Source organism: Seriola dumerili, unplaced genomic scaffold, assembly GCF_002260705.1.
Source record: "Seriola dumerili isolate Sdu_G_001 unplaced genomic scaffold, Sdu_1.0 BDQW01000044.1, whole genome shotgun sequence".
Lineage (NCBI taxonomy): Eukaryota > Metazoa > Chordata > Actinopteri > Carangiformes > Carangidae > Seriola > Seriola dumerili.
The window spans coordinates 2762833-2782597 of record NW_019174299.1 but is presented as its reverse complement, the minus strand read 5'-3'; the positions used below and the strand labels follow the sequence as shown (position 1 = coordinate 2782597).

At 39.6% G+C, this 19765-nt stretch overlaps 1 protein-coding gene across 1 annotated transcript; it reads left to right on the top strand.

The window, feature by feature from the left end:
• Nucleotides 1–123: 123 nt before the first annotated feature.
• crlf3 (cytokine receptor like factor 3) lies at nucleotides 124–19612 on the top strand. Its single transcript, XM_022739411.1, has 10 exons — nucleotides 124–211; nucleotides 6238–6365; nucleotides 10366–10573; nucleotides 10862–10949; nucleotides 11516–11693; nucleotides 11793–12021; nucleotides 13463–13601; nucleotides 13901–14013; nucleotides 15139–15465; nucleotides 19300–19612. Exons 2-9 carry the CDS (start codon nucleotides 6249–6251, stop codon nucleotides 15402–15404), a joined length of 1338 nt encoding a protein of 445 aa, XP_022595132.1. The 5' UTR covers nucleotides 124–211; nucleotides 6238–6248; the 3' UTR covers nucleotides 15405–15465; nucleotides 19300–19612.
• Nucleotides 19613–19765: the final 153 nt, after the last annotated feature.

Genomic DNA, 19765 nt, shown 5'->3' with positions numbered 1-19765 from the left:
GGAGAAGGGAGCACTTCTCAATGCAATTGGTCGAATTTCCTGTCGATCGAAATTATTTTGCCTGTGATTGGCTGTTGTCCTTAAAGCCTCGGAAGTGTAATTTTTGGACTTGAGCAAAACTTCATCATATCTAACGGCGGTGGTGTGGCGGCGGCTTCGAGCTGATTCACGAGTTTCAGGACGAAATGGCCACCATAAAGCACTAAAACAGGTACGTTTGAAGACTTTTCTCCACATAAGAAGGGGACTCTTAGTTTCTCCAATTTGCCGTTGTTTTCGTTCGCGTTGTTTGCTCTCCCTGATATGTTCCGAGTTTCATTGTCTTTTGGCCACAAGCTAGTCCCCAAATTTGTCTTGTAACGTTACTGAGAAAGGTTGACGATACACAGCATTAAGATGTGGTATTGCCGTCTCGCTAATTGTCAAAATCATATTTTTTATAACACGTAGCCTTATGTTAACTCCTCACTTCCCCAGTGGCACTCTTTCAGTCTCACTTTCAGCTGATACGGGTAACTTTTTAGCTAGTTCGTCTGTTATTGTAATCATCTTTCACTAAAACGCACCCTAGCTGGCAGCGCGAGCCATCGCTTTAAGTTGACATTTCATGGGTAAAGGTTGTCGTTTGGTGAAAAGTTTCTTCGCCGAATTTACCTAAATACATCGGTTATTTAGGAAAACCTTTATTAACATCATAATGATTTATATGGGTATTCTGTCAGTGGCGCCAACTTAAAAATATGAGATTTCTTGACGGAGTTTGGGAGCATTTTCTCTCCACACACCAGACAAATTGAAATGATCAGGACTAGCTCCGCCGACCTGCCTCGCCATGATATTCCAGCACGAAAATAGGAGAAATTATGACGCGTGAATTATGTAATTATGGATTTTACATCGTTGACCTTAAAGAAGAGGACAGGGCATCTTCAATCAATGCCGGTGGGCGGAGGTTCAACTTGATCAAAATAACTACAAAATACGGAAGTTGTTGTGAGCGAGTTTAGACATGTCTGATGTGTCCTGTTGTCTCGTTTTGTCAGTAGTCTGCTCTAATAATAATGATGTCGGTTTGCACTTGAGTGCCTTTCATAACTTTCCTGTTAGTCAGAGCATGTGCAGCGTTCCTGAAGGAGTTGCATGCAGCCTAAACTACTTGCTGATGACATTTATTGAAAGATGGGGCTTGTAGAACTGAAATGGAACCATAAAACCATAACATTATGGAATTTGAGTAATTATTTAGAGCTGCAACGATTAGTAGATTAATTGATTAGTCCATTGTTTACTATTTTGATAGTTGAATAATAATTTTGGTAATTTTTTAAGCAAAAATACCAAACATTTCCTGGTTGCAGCTTTTCAAATGTGAGAATTTAGTGCTTTCCTGTGTCATATATGATAGTGAACTGAATATCATTGGGTTTTGAACTGTTACGACAAAACAAGACATTTGAAGACATCACCTTGGGCTATAGGGAATTATTTTAGGAAATTGTATAGGCAATTGATAACGAAAATAATAAGATTAAGATTTTCAGTAGGTTTGTAGGAATATAAAAATACAGATGAACCAGAATGAGTGAGCACACACAACAGCAGTACAACAGAACTCTTTATAATGTACTCCGGTGTTGGATTGTAACCGAAATATTCGGTGAAATCAAAGACACAACGTGTCACTTTTTTCCCCAGGCTGTGGTTGTGTCACTACAGTTATAGGAAGCACATATTTCTGACACCATAAACAGTCTGACAGACCTGTTAAAGCAGGATAGTGGGACATCTTCCCATGCAGGTTGACCTAAATACTCTGAGAAGCACACTGCGGGTTATTGTGTGGCTGCATGTTTATGTCAAAAGCAAAGAAGAAATAAAGACAGAGAGAGATTTCTGTTAGTTTGTTTGCGGCCGCACCCGTATCATACACAATGACAAGAGATTTTCTGTGTCATAGTAAAACTAGATTGATGTTTGCTTGGCTAAGCGCCTGGCATTCACTTAGTCTTTAGTAGGTTATGCAGTGAAAGAGGGATTATAAACTACAGGATTAGAGAGATTGAGAGAGGGCCAGTACCCGTTTTAGAGGATGAGAAAGAAAAACAAAATCTGTGTTGTGGGTAGCTATGGCTGGACTAAAGACTGCTGTTCTGGGCACTTTGTTAGCAGAGAGAAAGGAGTGTGACAGGGGGCTTGACCAATGTTAGTGGTGGGTGTTGTTTATGTAAAAGCGAGTGAGCGAGTGCATGCCTGCATAATTATGTAGCTCTACATTTGCATTCATGTGTGTTTAAATGCATGTACTGGAGTTCTGTTTGGTGCAGTGTGGCTGTAACAGTAGATCAGTTAACTGGTTGTGTGTTTTGTGTGCGATCTGATGAAAATGCTCTGTGACAATCAATTTAGGTGATGGTTGGAAATTAATTTTCTTTCATTACAGTTTAATCTGCAAATTGTTTTCTCGATGGATTTCATCAGTCTATAAAATATCAAAAAATGTCCATCACATTTCCTCAGGATGAATTACGACGTCTCCACATGTCTGTAGGCTATAAGACCCAACGATATTTACTTCAGTATCATAGGGGACAAATCAGCAAATATTCACATTTGACAGGCTTGTAGCATTTATATATAAAAAAATTATAATTATTTAAGTGATTAATCAATCAAGATATCTGAAGATTAATTTTCTGTTGTTTGAATAATTGACTCATTGCTTCAGCTTTTAACCACCTTCCAACAACTTCAAAGCTGACCTATTTACACGTTTGATCTTGTTTATTCAAGAGAAGAAAATAAATGTAAAGACAATACACTTTGGTAATAGCAGCTATTAGTGTTGGAGCTAGTTTGAGCCAACTACAGGATTGATTGGTGACAGGCTTGTTAACAAGATACATGTAAATAAGTTTAGAGTTGTTGGAAGGTGGATTTTTTAACCTTTGATGGAGCTGGCTAGAGGCTTCCCACTGCTTCCAGTCTTTGTGCTAAGCAAAACTAAACTAAACACTTTCTCAATTTCTGACACACATTGATTTACCCGATCAACTATTCTGAGAATTGATTAATTGTTTTTAACTCATTTATCAAGCAAAAAGGCCAAATAATCAGTGCTTCTAGCTTCTAGTCAGACAAAACAAACAACCTGAATACATCAACTTGAACTTATAAGAAACAAAAAAAATCATTCCATTAAGTGAGATAAAAATCTCATTAACCTGCAGCCATACATCAGATTCTAGGTAAGAACCCAAACAAGCAAATTTTGTGTGTAATAATCTTCCTAAAATAACGTAACAAAAATCACATGTTATGTCTTTCTATATCTTTTAGGTGTACAGCAAAAACATTTCCTTACATGTACAGATTTACAGAATTAAATTTACAGAGGGGTTGTGCTGTGTTCAGTGCCCGCTAACATAGATCCTTCACTGTAGGAGAGTAATAAGACCGTGAAATCACACCTTATGATCAGTTGGCTGTTAAAAGCTGTTTATTACCTTTATAGATGGCAAGTAAAGGTTATAAGATGGTGTAGCACTCTGGACCTTCATTTTCCAGAGTGTTGCATTAACTCATTTTGGATTTACTATCATGAGATGCTACATTTACCACAATGTAATGTAAGATGCCCACCTGGTCCACATAATAATACTGTGCATACTGTATGTGTCAGAAGCATGAGACCTGTTAGTGACTTCCTCTTTAGATGCTGTAAAGGAAGTTTGGCCGACCACAGCAGGAGGCCAGGTTGTGTCACTACTTTCAGCTCTGAGCAAGATGACGCTCAGCAGAGAATTTTACACACCTGTTGTGTGATATTACAAAAGTTTTGTGGCTATATCTCTCTGATATTTGAATAAGAATTCAAATTAACAATACTTTAAAGCAGAAAAAAAGAACGGCCACAAAATGCATTAATTGAAAATTCAGTCATCGTCACTGAAATAAATTCTGAGATTATAATTCAAAATTGTGATGGGCTGAACGATAAATTGAATATTTCATAATGAAAATAGTCTGTTGGAGTTTGAAGTCCGATTGATTCTTTCACCAAAATAGACTTATGTGACAGGAAGGCATTTAGGGTAGTGACGAAGGAAATTTGTCTCATATTCAGTTTCGTTCTATGTGCATGGTGAACAGAGATTTCCATGCTGTTTTGCCGGAGTTTCTGCTCATGATGGTGCTATTAACTTCAAAAAAAAAGTGCATCAACAATATATTTTCATGCTAATCTTTAATGAAAGCTTGCAAAACCTTATTTTACAAATGCAATTATGCTGTTACAGTATGATGGTGCAGCACCTTTTGTTGAAGTGTCTTTTTGAGAATTTTCAAGTCTTGCACCCAAACTAATGCTCTATAATTGATATTGAGAATATTATCAATGCAAACCACTTAGAAGTATGCTGGCTCTGTTACTTTAATGAATTCTGTTGTATAATCTGTTGGAAAAGTGTTTTTATGCATCATATTGCTGTGAATGTTCAGTTGCAAACTCTCATTTAAGATACAGTCTTATGTAGTTTGTGACTGCAGTGACCTTAACACAGATGTTTTAGCTGCCAGACCTGTTGTTTTAAAACTACATGAGCTCATCGTGTTGATGTTACTTTGTTCTGTTCTATCAGTTTTCCCACAAACCGAGTGGCTTTGACATTAACAGGCAGCCAAAATAACCAGATGCAGTTATTCTAGTGATCTTTGATAACAGATACTAACGTCACAGGAAGGAGCTTATTAAACTGGCTGTACATGAGTCAGTATTTCAGAGTAAGTGTACCTATTTTGTGCTGTATTTTTGCAAGGATGGTTTGTGTTGTATCAGCGATTGACCAATCTGAGCAGTCCTTATCCAAATTTAATTTAAAGGTCAGTAACAGTCTACTCCCAAGCTGCTGGGTATTGAAACCAAGTCAACCACATAGTAGTGTTGTTAACTGACTGGTTGGCTGGTTGCTCGATGGTAGCTGCAGGAAGTGGTTTTCTAATTGCCACACATCTCTCAGTCAAAAGCTTTGTGTGTTGCGTTGTACCTTACAGTTTTTGTAGAGGATGCAGGTTTCCATAATTGATAGTTAGCAATGTTAACAACAGTCCGAACAATTGATGAAATGGAGTAGTCTTCTAACAAATGATAAAAACATTTAATCTTTGACCACAAACGTGACCTGTTTACTGCAACATGAGAGTAAATAGAACATTAAAGAACAGATTAAGTAAACACCAAGTTACTTTAAATTTAACAACATAACACAACAAAATCCAAAGTACTGAACTTAGCATACAATGCTGTACAACTTCAAGGCTTCATTGGAGAACATCAGACTAGACATGTTGGACATATTAAAACAAATTTTAACCCATTTTTCCCCCATCAAAAGGGCAGCAGCCTTCAACAGTAAATAACCTGTAAAATTACTAAATAAACATGAAACAGGTTATCCCAGTCTCCCCACAGTGCACTATACTGGTTTTATATAAGATAAAACGCAACCTTATCTACATGATGGGAGTGACTTGTGCATTGTTCACTGTAGCTAATGTTAGTACAGCTGCTGGAAACTCCTGGTGTAGATGTCCTGGGGATGCACAAATGCTGTTGCGCCAACTTTATCAGTCCAGTTAGGAGTTTGCATGAGTATCAGATAGCTAGCTAAACCGGACATGACTTTTTGCAGAAGTGGTCACCACAGTGAGCACAAAAAGCCACACTATAACTTATTTCTTGGACGGCAAAGAGATGTTTGTTTTATAGTTTGTGTGGCCCTTACAGGTGGTCAGCAGACACATATATAACTCCTTCTTATTAAACAGCAAGAGGCACCTCCTCCTTACAGTTTCCAATGATAAATGAAATAAAAATGCACAAATCTGCTCTTTTTTTGCTTGAAAAATGACAGAAATGATTGACAACTGAAAGTTGTGAAACCTTGAGAATTTGTATGCAAGCAATATAAGCGAAAGTTAGCCTAGCTTACCACTGCAGCACACTAGCAACCTGAGGGCAAATCTTGAAAATATGCACCCAAGTGGGCACCTACAGGTAGTAATGTCTCTTGTTGTATTGGTTTGCCTTCTTATGGCCATAAATAGATATTGGAATGGTTCAAACCAATGTGTTTTATTTAGAAGGAACAATTGAACGTAATTTTTGGCCAACGCTTGGCTTCAGGTTATCCTGCATCTTGGCTGTGTTTTCTAAATACTCCTCTCTTGTGTGTGTGTCAGGAGGTGGGAGGATGTCTGTGGAGGTGGACGTATTGCTGCAGGAGGCGAAAGAAAGCATCGAGGCGGCCCAGAACTACCGCAGTGAACTTCAGCAGCGCCTGCATGGCCTCAATCAGGCCCGCAAACAGGTACCGCAGTCTGTTCACACCCCTGCACATTTGAAATGGACTGAACAGATTGCACAGCACCACTTTTTACAAAGCACTTTATGTTTGGGCTCTTAACTTCTTTAGAGTGATCTTTCTGGTTCACTTCTTTTATGAAGTTAAACCAGCTCATATTACTTCAGCCAATGTTGTCCTCTTTAGATATGAGGATTTTTTCCACCTTTCAAATATACTTTTTCTCTCAAAAAATAAACACAAGCACAGCCAGGGCAATATGAACTGTGTCAACTGTTTCCCAGGAGAGTATATTCTCCCTCTCTCTCTCTGCTATCTCTTCCTTCCTCCTGCTGTCTAGATTTACCCATCCAGCTGCTCACAGTAAACAATGCTGCTATTTCCTGTTGCTATGGACGGACAGAAAAACTTGAGGAGAGATGAAGGAAGAGACAGGAGAGGGACCAGGCCAGGCTCTGGTCCAGAAACATTAGGCTCTGACTCATTTTAATTTAACAACAATCATTTATCCAGTGTAAAATTGAAATGTGAAATTACTTATTGGGTTTTGTTTTGGATGCACAAATATATTCTCTTAATGGTGATCACTATGGCTGGGTATCATTTAAATTTTGTTTAACAAATCAAATGTTAAAAATATCTCAACGAAGTTTGCCTAAATCTGATACTGTCAAAATTATTTTGAAAACTAGTAAATGTCTGATTAAAGAATAAAGACTGGATGCCAACTTTCAATTTTTGTTTCCAATACATGGGGATGTAGACGCATTTTGGTCAGTATCCAAAATTACTGAGGTCTTATTAGTCATTGATATAAATAAATGTGCCAGTGACATGTTTGAAGGCAATCCAGCAGGATGACAGTAGGGACAAGGAGAATGTGAGAAGCAGACGTCCTCCTCTAAATAGCCAAATGGAAAGGAGAAAGAAGTCATCCTCTCTCCTTCTGAGACACATTCACTGCTGAGTCATGATAAGATGACTCCACATGGAAACTTCTACTAGAAATACAAATGAATTTCAGGTATTAAACTAACCTTAACGCCTTTAGATTGATGTATAAAATTAAATCTGAATAAAGGTTTATTTTTATCTTAACTCTAGCAATTTAGCTCAGCATAAAGACTGTCAACAGGGGGAAACAGCTAGCCTTGCTCAATCTGAGGCTAATAAAATCCACCTAACAGCACTAACTGACATATTAACACGTATCTTATTTGTTTAATTCATCCAAAAACTGAAGAATGAACTAGTGTTCTTAAGTTTTCAGGTGGACTGGCTCCCTAGAGTTTGATCATTGTTGACTATAACCCCTCGTAAAACCACAAATTGTCGTTTTTACACAGTGTTAAGTCAGTATAGTTTATCAAGTTTAATATCTATATTTGATCTGTATGACCTTTAAAAGTCCTTAGTGGTGCACTTCTACTTCAACATGTATACAAATCAGAAAAATATTATTTAATGTGGCTGCTGTTGAGTCTGTAACTTCACTTTTTTGGTTCACTCTCATTGCTCTCTCTCTGCCGATTTTGGCTGCAGCAGGCAGCTAAAAACCCACTCTGTACTACCTGCTCAGTTAGAGAGCAGCTGGTGAACGTAGCGGAGCATTTAGCAGCTATAGAGCCAATTATTTCCCTCAGGAGTGGATGGAGACCAAACTCACATTTAAAAGAGAGGGAATATTGGACTTTGGATTCGTCAGGTGGACACAAACACCACTCTAAATGAATGGTAACGTTTCTTCGTAGCAGCTGGATGTGTAAATAAGCAACTATTTGTTAAGGCCATATGAGCTTAAAAGTTGATATGTCAATGTTGTTCACAACTTGTTTCTGCTTTGGGTTAAAAATGATCTAATTTCAACATACAATTAGTTTTTTTGGATAGTAATTCCTCCAATCTGCAGCCACATTGACTACTTATTGATTTTGTGATGGAGATATATATGAAAAACAGTGAAAAGTGATCTTTAAATTAAATGTGTGTGTAAGACTCTCCCTTACCAATCCCAGCTGTCCCATTATACTATGAGGTGGGGTTCCTTTCCCATAACCCCCTTCTTTCCCACAACAGGGATGGCTCACCACCAGATTATAGGAATCCATGAAACAACACACACACACACACACACACACACACACACACACACACACACACACACACACACACAAACACACACACACACACACACACACACACACACACACACACACACACACACACACACACACAATGAGAATAAGAAAGGAGATACCAGAATGTTAGTGTTTGAAATTTCAGACAATACTATCACTATAACATCTTGTATTTGTAAGAGGAGTCGTCCAAACATTTGGGAAAACTGTGTCTATTTCTGTTTCGTCTGATGTCAGATCGTCTCCTCCCATGTTTGACAAATTATATGATGATTTCTGGTTATAATTTTAGTTTGACTATTATTTTGCCAACCCCAAAATATTGATCATTGGTTGTCTGTGTCGTACTGATAGTCGCCAGGAAGTGATGCATTGTCGCCAGTGGAAAATGTCCTGTCTCTGCAACTCACACACGTATACACATGCACAACGTTCAGTGTGTATTCTGGCAAAAACCCAGTATGTGTTTTCCATTCTCATAGTCATATTGTCCATGCTTTATCAGTGCAGCAGTTGTCAATCAGCCTTCCGTTTCCTGCCATCTCTGCACTGCTCTCTTGGTATATTCATTGTGAAGTCCTTATGCGTGTGTGTGTTTGCGCGCATGCGTGTGTTTGTGTATAAAAGTGTGTTTTGGAAAGAGGAACTGAAACATACCCTCCCCCCCTGGTGACAAATCAGCAAGCTCCCTCAGAAGCTATTTGTCAGTGAGGGTACCCTGTGCTACCACTGTGTATGTTAGAAAGGCCATTTCATTTCTGCATTTGCAAATCTACAATGTTCGGCGCAGACATGCAACCAGAAATTTGAATCCATGTGGACTATCTGCATTGCAAGTATGCGCCAGACAAATAAACTGGATGCTTGTTTCATGCACTATTTATTCCCCATTTTGGACCTGCATAAAAAATATATATGTATATCCTGTCCTATCCTGTTTGAGTAATTACAGTGACCAGCTGTTTTCAGAAATTACTGAGCCTTTCTTAAAAATTACAGCCCACAAGTATATAATTTAAAGCTTTACGTCTTCAGTGGGAACCAATGGGCTCTGAGATATTCTTCTCAGGAGCTGGTAAAGACCAAAAGCACAGATTGGATTTACATGCATAAGGTAGCCAGAAACACCACCTCAAATTAATGATTTTAAAAAATGATTGAAACAAATAACATTAAAATAGTTGATCATCTTCAGTTGTTTGTAAACCAGAAACCCATCTATACTGAATGTCATGGCAATCTTTCCAGTAGTTATCTGATCTGGACTATGACTGACCAGCAAAAACTCCTTTTAGTTCTTTTTAGCACTACTCGGTGCTTTTTTAGAGATATTCCTGCATTAAATCTGTCAGTGCTTAAGACGGTGGTAGATCTCAGCTGTGAAATACAGCTGCAAAACTTGGATTAATCGATTAGCTCATCCACAGAAAATCATGCAGCAACTATTCTGATAATCAGTTAATCATTTAAGTTATTTCCTGGGCAAAAACTCCAAATGTGTGTCCAGATGTGAGGAGCTGCTGCTTTTCTCTGTATCATATCATTGTAAATTAATTTATTTTTGGGTGCTGAACTGCTGTTCACACAAATTTGAAGATGTTACCTTGGATTCTGGGAAACTTAGCATTTTTACCTTTTCCAACCTTTTAATAGACCAAAAAAGGAATTGATTGATTAAGAATAAGTTGTCTAGTTTGTAATTGCATAAACACTTTGTGAGGACTTTTGTGGTACGCCTTAGCAAGATTAAGTGCAGCAACTTTGTCTTTTAACAAACTTTCAGGACATTGAGATAGTTAGTCACCCCATTCGACCCCACTGTCTCCCCTGCTCACCTTTTTTACCTTCCTCTTTCCTCTGCTCTGTAGGTTCGGGGAAGCTCAGGACAGGCCCGTGAGGCCCTGCGGAGGCACTTCGCAGAGCTACAGGCAGCAGCAACTCGGTTGCTGACAGAGCGACTGACCACCCTGCTGGCTGAAGTGGATGTTATCGAGGCAGACAGCGTCAAACCGTTGGATGACTGTCAGAGCCTCATCGAGCACGGAGTGGGCCAGGCCGACGAGCTGCTGAGAGAGGGTGGGTCCCTTAAACTCTGCAGCCATCTGCAAAACATTTATTTTTCCCACGAGGAAGGAAAGGGATGCTTGTTTTCTACTTGTTAGTCACATCTTTTTGCTGCCATTACGTCATACCAAAATAAATGTCCTTAGGTTTAGGACTGTTAGTCAGACAAAACAAGACATTTGACAATTTTGACATTTTTTGGGCTCAAAAATAGATTGAGAAAATAATCTGCATAGTTACCATCAGTTCCAATCAGATAAGAAGGAAAGTGTGTTAAATATAACTTGTCTCTCTCTCCAGGGGAAGCAGCTCTGCGTTGTGGTCTTGGAGAGAAGGAGGACAAACTGGGAAGTTTCACCAAGAAGGCCATGCATATCCAACTGGACAGGTAGGACACAGAAACACTCTTTGTGACTGCAGGTGTTTCCCTGTCACAGACCAGCTCAGGGAATGATAAGAAGGGAGTCCATGCAAAGGTTATACTAACAGCAAGCAATTTATAACAGCTAAAGGCAACACAAATAAACAATGGGGTGTGGAGATATAATACACTGTTGGCCATTGAAGCAGCGCTGGGTGAGAGGCATGTGTGCTGTGGAGGTGTTGTGTGTGCAGAAACAAGAGCTGATGCAAGGTGGATGTCAGCAGTTAGCATGGGCCAGCTTTTATAGTCTGGCCCATGTGGAAGGCCTAGATCAGCAGATGACCCACCTATGGTCAACCACTTGCCTGCTGAGGTTGTCCGGGACAACCTCCAAGACAGTGGGAGGGGCTTCACACCCTCAATTACGCAAAACAAATCACCAGCTATGTGCAACAACATTCTGTGATCAAAAAAACATATCTAACTATCCTATACAGTAATACTGGTACTTCATGATGTTTTTATATCCCCAGTTTGCAGTTATCCACTGTACTGAAAATTTTTCTAACTGGGTCTGTGAATTTTTCCAGTCTACCAGAGGTACCAGCATTGGTGGACGTGCCGTGTGTTTCGGCCCAGCTGGACGACTCCCTGCTGGGGCTGCTGAGGGACCGGGTCTCCCGCCACGGCGCCGTCTCCTCCCACCCACCCGTCCAGATAGAAGAACTGCAGGAGAGACCGGGTAGTATCCTGGTCCGCTGGTGCAAGGTCAGCAAGTGAAAGGGACACAGGATGCTCATATACATACTGAACATGTTTACGTACATGTAAAGCACCTGTAACTTTGTGGTTTTATGTGTGCCTCAGGTGGATGAGGACTTTGCAGCAGCAGATTATCGGCTGCAGCACCGGCGGTCCGGCAGTGGGGGGAGCCAGTATGAGGATGCCTACATAGGGCGGGACAGTGAGTTTCTGGTTCTCCACCTGGACCCTCACACGGATTATCTGTTCAGGGTGTGCGCCCGCGGGGAGGGTCGCACCGAGTGGAGCCCCTGGAGCATCCCTCAGACAGGATACACCACACTTGCACCGCACGGTAGGTGAAGACATCTTATCTGACTCATGCAGGGTTTAAAGGATTGACCTGGTCCTGCAAAAGTTAAAATACTGAATCGAGCAACTGGATTGCTGTGACACACAAAATGTTGGTTCATTATGTACAATGCTCACAACTAAATAGCTGTTTGAGGGTCTTTTCACATAATAGCTCAATAGCTCTAGAGCAGCAGTCATTGAATATTTTCGAATTTTTGTCAAGGAGAAACGAAGACACAGCATAAAACAAAAGACCCTCCTCTTCACCCAGAACCAGTCTAGAAGACAAACTTTCAAATGTGAAAGACAAAACGCAGCGGATCTTAGGCAACATCAGTAATATGGTGTTGAGGAAGGTGTTGTTTACTTTGATGTGTAAGATATGTGCTGGTTCTCTTAAACTGCAGCAAAACCCTTTTGCCTCCAGATCATCTTAAAAGCACATTGTGGCTTTTCCTTCTTGTACAATTCCCCTGTGCAATTAAAACTGCAAATCGAAATATATATATAGTGGAAAACAGCAGTGTGGCGACACCACTAACTTTGGTGTCAAATAAAATGCATTTCCTGCAGTTGCCTCATAATGAAAGCTTCTGAAAGCTGAAGCAGAGCAGCAGGAAGTGATCACTTTGAATTAGACGTAACTCAGCACAGCACATACATAAGTCCTGATGCAGCTCTGAAAACGAGCAAAGCACCATTCATCTGAAATGTATCAAACTATTTCACAGTCCACAAAGTTCGTTAAATTGATTGCGATTGACGAGTTGGTGAGACCTGCCTTAGTGGTGTCTACTGATAAAGGCAGTTCTGGTTTTATCTGTCCATGTTTTGAGAATTCGTTTCTCACATTTCTTCACAGGCTTACAAATGATTTGAACATACAAGAATAAAAAAACTGACTAGGAATTGTGTTTTGTAAACTTTGAACTGAAGGACAACAGACATAGGTTGCACGTCAAAACACCAGCACCCATTGTTTTCTTTGTAGGCTCACACACTTTCCACGTCAGTGCATCAGGGCTAGGATACTATACTACAGGATACTATTAGTTTTTCCCTGGACTGACTCATCTCAGTCACTGTGCCTGGAATTTTACTACTTTATTGTGACCAATTTTCATGAAATTTCTCTGTCTAGTTTGGTGGCAGTGCAGGGACATGACACAAAGGAGACTGAAAGCACTCATAAAAGGAATGTACACTCTATAGTTTAATACCTACACACAATCTCATCAAGAAGACAAGATGTGCCAACATCTCTGTCCTAGATCTTCACAATTACACCACAGAAATCCCAGAAAACCCTAAATTGCAGTAATTTATCAACACAAGTACAGAACAAATACAGTCTGTTTAACCCCTCTGATTCATTTAGAGGTTAGATAGATAAAAGAACTACAGACGTTAACAAGTGTGTGTGTTTGTTTGCATCATAACAGAGTGGTGTCCGGGCACTGAGGGCTACATCCTGAGCAGCAGGAAAAACATTGCCCTGCGCAATGACTCCTCCCAATCGCGCTGCCCCATCCTCTACTCCAACGCACCCACCTACTTCTGTGGCCAGACACTGACCTTCAAGTACGTGCTCACACCTGCTCACACACACACGCTCACACACACACACACACACACACACACACAACACACACACACTCAAATATACAGAAAATACACCAGGAGCCTTTCAGATACTTATTTATTTATTTATTTATTTATTCCTTATCTGTAAAGCTGTACATGTTTTTCTGCTACTGAAGCAAATATGAAAATCAGTGTATAGTTTCGTTGGCTTCTTTAAGTTTTATGAACTCTTTTCTTTTCTCCTGGACTCTTATTGTACTCGCAGTAATTGTATATCTCATATTTTGTGTTTGTAGGATCTCTGCAGCAGGTCATATGGATCGGAGGGACAGTCTGGGCGTGTGCGTGGACAGCGAGAAGGGGGCACAGTCACTTCAGAGAGACCAGGCTGTCTGCATTTCCACTAATGGTACGCAGACACAAAGGCCTGTTTGCACCTGGTATTAACATGAGATCTGTATCTGGAAAGGTTACCTGGATACTGAAATCCGATCCACCCAGTATTACAATGTGTTCTCGTTATCTCGTTTGTGCCCACATTACGATCTAACCTGACGTGCACATTATTTAAGCATGATTTGACATGGTTTATTACATGGGCAGTGTTAAGAGAAAGTGGGAGAAGCATTGCCATTTTTGTTATTTCAATATATTAGAAAATATTGTATTGTGTTTTGTAATGTCTAAGTCAGACTTTTCATCTCAGGCATCACACTTGTTGAACATGAAGTTATGCATTATCTGTGAGGATAATTCTGTCCTCTGTGATTTTGTATCGTTGTAAAGTCTTTATTGTTCCTTTGCTGACTGCAGGAAAGCATTTGACATACAAAAATGCTAAAACATCAAATCATGTGACTTTGTTAATGTTACTGAATCCAAGTTGTTTGCAAGTTTAGCAGGAGTCAGACAAGGCGAAAACATCACCACTGAGGAGTAGCTGCTGCAGAGTGGCTGTCGGCCTATTACACAATGATACAGTTCCATTCAGCTTCTGGTACTGATGTACATGGATGATACAGTTCTCATGTGCTCAACATAAAGGGAAGAAAGCACGACAACACGTGTGCTCTTTGTGAGAAATTGAGGCTGATGCTCAATAGCAGAAAAAACTGGTCTAACTGTAATATCTTGGTATCACTGAATCATAATGGCTCATGTAAGGCATTCTTACATGGGTTAGGGTTATTGAAGTGATGTATAAGCAGGCCTGCTCTGTTCTCGTCAGTAAGTGTAGAAGATGTTCCCAATCTGAACGTCATGGAGAGAGGGAGGAGACATGATATTGTTTAAATATGGAGATAACAGAGCATATTTTCAAACACTCTCCAGGAAAATGTTCTTAGGGGGGTGGGATTACTCTTCTTTTAGCATATTTCAGAGGGAATCTTTTCAAGTTACTCCTCTGATTAAATGATATATGATGAGTACTGAAGTATTCTATACACTACTGGTGAGAAAAAGCTCTGTAAAACTATTCAGTTTGTTCCCATGAAGTGATGTAACAGTTGCGTATCCATGTTTCTCCGCTCAGGTGCTGTATTTGTAAATGGTAAAGAGATGACCAACCAGCTGCCCGCCATCACCATGGGCTCCGCCGTGACCTTTGACATGGAAGTGGTGAATCTTTTCCCCATCAGCAACAATAACCTGAGCGAGGGCGGCAACTTCAAGCTGAGGGTGACCATTGGCTCAGGGAACAGGGAGGTGGTGTTCGACTGGCTGGTGGACCAGGCGGTGGACTGCCTCTTCTTCGGCTGCTCTTTCGTCCACTCCGGCTGGAAAGTGCTTGTGTTTTAAAGAGTGAAGCGAGAATGGATCCTTCAACCTGCTGGAGTTCGGGAGATCCTCACACTTCAGTGTAATAACTTTTCTTCTGTTCTTTTTTTCTTTTCTTCATCTGAAGCACGTACAGGACGGCTGCATAGTCTGGTAAAAATAGGAAAATCTGTCATTACTTCCCAGAATTTCTTCAATGTAACAAAGGCTAACTTTCAGAGATATTTCTCCACGTCAGCAGCTGCACATCATATTCCTCAGTAATTATCCATGTCACATGGAAATCATGCAATTCTTTCATGTATGTTTTCAAACATGGAAATTTCCTGGGACAAAACTGACAAGCAGTGTCCTGGAAGACAGTTTAACTTCACCACATCACAACGACAAAGCAACAGCTGTGAGCTTGCGATGAGAGGAGTAAAACGTTATGGAACTCAACAGGTTGTTAAACAGAGTTTATCACAGTTAAAGAAGAAAAATCATTTATCAGATTTTCAGTTGTGTTTGCTCGAAAGACGATTCAGTGTTGACATGCACATAAGTAACTTGGTTGCTGTAGGCTCTCGGCAGTAAAATGAATCTGCTGCTTATTCAGCAAACTTGGTTTCTGTTATCATGTCAGGAAGTAGAGGAACCTCGTTTTCCCAACTGCATTTGTTCTGGAGAAAACTGATTTCTCGTCCAGGTGTTCTCGTAACGTGGTTGCTAACAGACTTCAGAGAGGGAAAAGTGTCACAGTGACAGCAGAGTAGATGAATCATTACCAGTAGTGTTGCATCCTTGTATGGAACACTATAATTTTTTTCTCCTGTTAAGCTTGTGGTTTCCATGCTAAGAATTAAGATACTTGTCCCGCTGGTACCTGAAGCAACATGCCTCCACTGATGCAGCCACTTGGTTTTTATAAACGCTGGTTGAACAAATTGGATTTTCTGTAACCTGCTTCCTCTGACTTGGTTTCTTGTGTGCATGTAAACTAACTGACTGTGACTGCGAGGTTCTCTGCCTCTCAAGGAAAGGGGACGTGATCGATCCTGATTTTTCCAGACTCTTTGCAAAACCCTGTCAGTGTCGATCCTCCCCACGCTTCTTGCTGCTTCTCCGCTGTATGTGTGAACAGTTGAGCAGAAACTGTTAAACGATGATCCAGCTCCTCCTCACTCTTGAGGGAGCTGTGTTGGGAGGAGTGATATCTGTTTTCATGAAATTTCTTGGCTTTTAGTTTGTTTTGTTTTTGATTCCCGGGCCTGCTTATGAGGTTGGCCATTGTTTACAGCTTTTTATCTATGCATTTTCTTCATTTAGCCATGGTTAGAGTTGACACCTTTTTTGTAGGTGAAAATCGCAGCCTGTTAAGACACACACACACACTGTTCCCAGGAGGCCACAAGATGATAAATGTTAAGTTTTTATCTGTTGTTTGTTTTTTTGGGAGCAGACTCATCACAATCTGCTGCTGCCTCATTAAAGGGTCTGAACCTTTTTTTTTCATTATTAGTTTATTTTAACAAAACAAAATGTCACTGTGAAAGTCACCCCTCCTCTTGTATTTTTCTTTGCCTCGTAAACCTGTTCAGCAGAAGTTTAAAGGGGCAGTTCACCAAAAGCACAAGCCAGTGTCACCTGTGTGTCTGAAGATTCTCACCACAGTACATGCGATGAAGCTTAGAGGAAGCCGTTAGCCAGTGAGACGTTATGAAGCAGTTTGGGGAACAAAACCACAAGCTACATTGAAATCCAAAATGGCACAAAGATGGTTAAAACATATTGATAATTGTATCTTACATAATACAATGACTGCATTTGTGTTGTTGCACAAATATCTGTAGGTCTTGAAAACTCTTTAAAAGCATTGAAAAGTATTAAAAAGACTTACATTTCATTTACAAAAGTCTTCAATATTTTTTTCCTTTTTCTATCCATCAGTCCAAAACTCAAACTCGAAAACAGCAAATCTTTACATTTAGTATCTTAACAACAACTGAATGTTGACAAAACCAACTAAAAATGAATTATTTGTAATTAGTAAATCCTCCAGGACCAGTTTGCATTAATTAAATTAATTAAATCATTAGCTATTCTTGTTTTATGCTGCTGTCAAGGACCGAAAATGTGATATGATAATAAAAAGCTGTATTGCAGTATTGATTTTCCATCATACTTTCATCTTGTGGCCAGTACGATAGTCAAACAGGTGTTAAAAACATCTTTTTAATTTAAGTCTGAAGTCTACAGAAAGCCTGCAAACATCTCTTTGCGCTGAGAGAACAGGTTCTCTTTTGTTTCTCATATTTTCTCTGATAGTGTCTTTCTTTTTTTTTCTTTTCACGGCTTTAGTTAGTTTAGCATTCTCACAAGCACAAAGCAGTGTGACCCACCTGACGTCTGAGCCAATCAGAAGCTTGAGAAATGTCTGGAAAGAGGCGCATTTAGCAGGTTTGACTGTAGCAGAGGCTGGAAAATTGTGAAAGCAAACACAATAACAGGCACTTCTGAAAAGTGTCGTTCACCCAGAGCGGCTCAGCTATCCATTATTTTTATTATGTTTGTTGTTATTTCCAGCCTGTTATCTTTGGATGGTGGTTGAAGTATTTTGTTATCTCAACACAAGGAAATGTTTTCTTCTTTTTTTAAAAAAAAAAAAACTAAATTTACTCATTACCATCTCGAGATAACGTCTCCTGTTCTCTCCTGAGACGCCTCTTTGTCTCCAGGCTGAGAGAAACAACTTGTACTGATGAAATGAAAGAGGACAGAACATGAAGCACACAAGCCTTTTTATATCTCTGAGATAAAGACACGCATTGAGACAATGTTATAACTGAATCATTATCTGTAGTTTGATCAAAAGAAACTCAGAGATGTGGTTGTAAGCTCCGGAAAAAGCTTGTGAAGTGGAGCAGACTGTGGACAGATGGGGGCGCTCCAGGCCGTAGAATTTAACTTTGTTTTTGGTTGAACTGTTGCTTTAAAATAATCAAAGCTGTTACTCTGAATCATCTACTCTTTAGCTTTTTTTTTGCATTGACAATCCTAACAGTATTCACAACACCTGCCATTTGATGGGAGGATGAGAGTTTGAATTATAAGGAGCACAAATATGAGAGATGGTTACTGATAATCGCTGCTCCGACAGCCTCCAGTTTACAAGGTCTGACTCGTTACTGTGTGAGGCTGCTGTTTAACGAGGGTGGGATTAATGTGAGGATACGATTTAACCTCTTTTGTGTCAGTGTTGATCAAAGATGTTGTTTAGAAAGACGTGTTTTGACCTGTAAAAAGCAGAAAAACATGGCTGCTCTTCCTTTGGTCTTTAATTAATTTTGTGGATCCTGTAAACTGTTTTAATTGTGTATAACGACCTGCAACTAACCATTACTTTTATGAGTCGATTAATCATTTTGTCTCTCAAATGACAGAAAATAATGAAACATGTCTGTTACAGTTTCCCAAAGTCCTGGGTGATGTCTTCAAATGTCTTGTTTTGTCCAACCAAAACCCAAAAATATTCAGTTTACAATGATTTAAGACAGAAAAACAGAAAATCCTCACATTGGAGAAGCTGGAACCAGCAAATGTTTGGCAAAAAAAGACTTTTAATAATAAATTTTAATAATCAAATAGTCACCAGTTACATTTCTGTCAGTCGATTTATCAGTCATTTTAACTCTTGTTAAAACCAAATGTTCAGTTGACTGAATGTCTTTTGTTCTCGACGTGACTCCTGTTCTTCTAAGGTGTTTTCACGACACTCCGGTTTTTCATGTGCAGATTTTAAAATAAGAGTAGACATAGGTGGATGCTTGTCCAACACACATCATGGACTGTTGTTGTTGTTAACATAGGAAGGTGTCGTTGGACGTATTCACTAAATATCACAGATACAATTGAAACTTTTTTTGTTGTTGTCCAGCTCCGTTTCAGCCAACACGTCTTCTCCAACCAGCGTTCTTCAGAGATGTTTCCTTTATTTTTCTGCTGATCTGATGTCAGTGTTTTGTCTTGGATGGGTCCAGCTGATGGTACAGATTTCCTGAAACCAGTGAACACAACCTCACAGTACCTTCTACTCATCTGAGGGAGGAAAAACTGATAGACCGAACCACAGTGAAGCAATAGTTTGTGTTTGACAGTCAAAACAGTGACATCTGCTGGTCAAAGAGTTGCATTTGTTTTCACTGCTGTCATCCTTGTTGTTTTGTTCAATAAAGATCATATCATGTAAACTGTTGTTTGTATAGAGTCTGTGGTTATACTTTTAAATAATATGCAGGTCTTGAAAAGCTTTGAATTCAAATCCTTCAAAAAAAAAAGGCCTTAAAATGTCTTGAATTTCACTACAAAGGTGTTGAATATTTTTTCTTGCCTGCTGTAGAGAT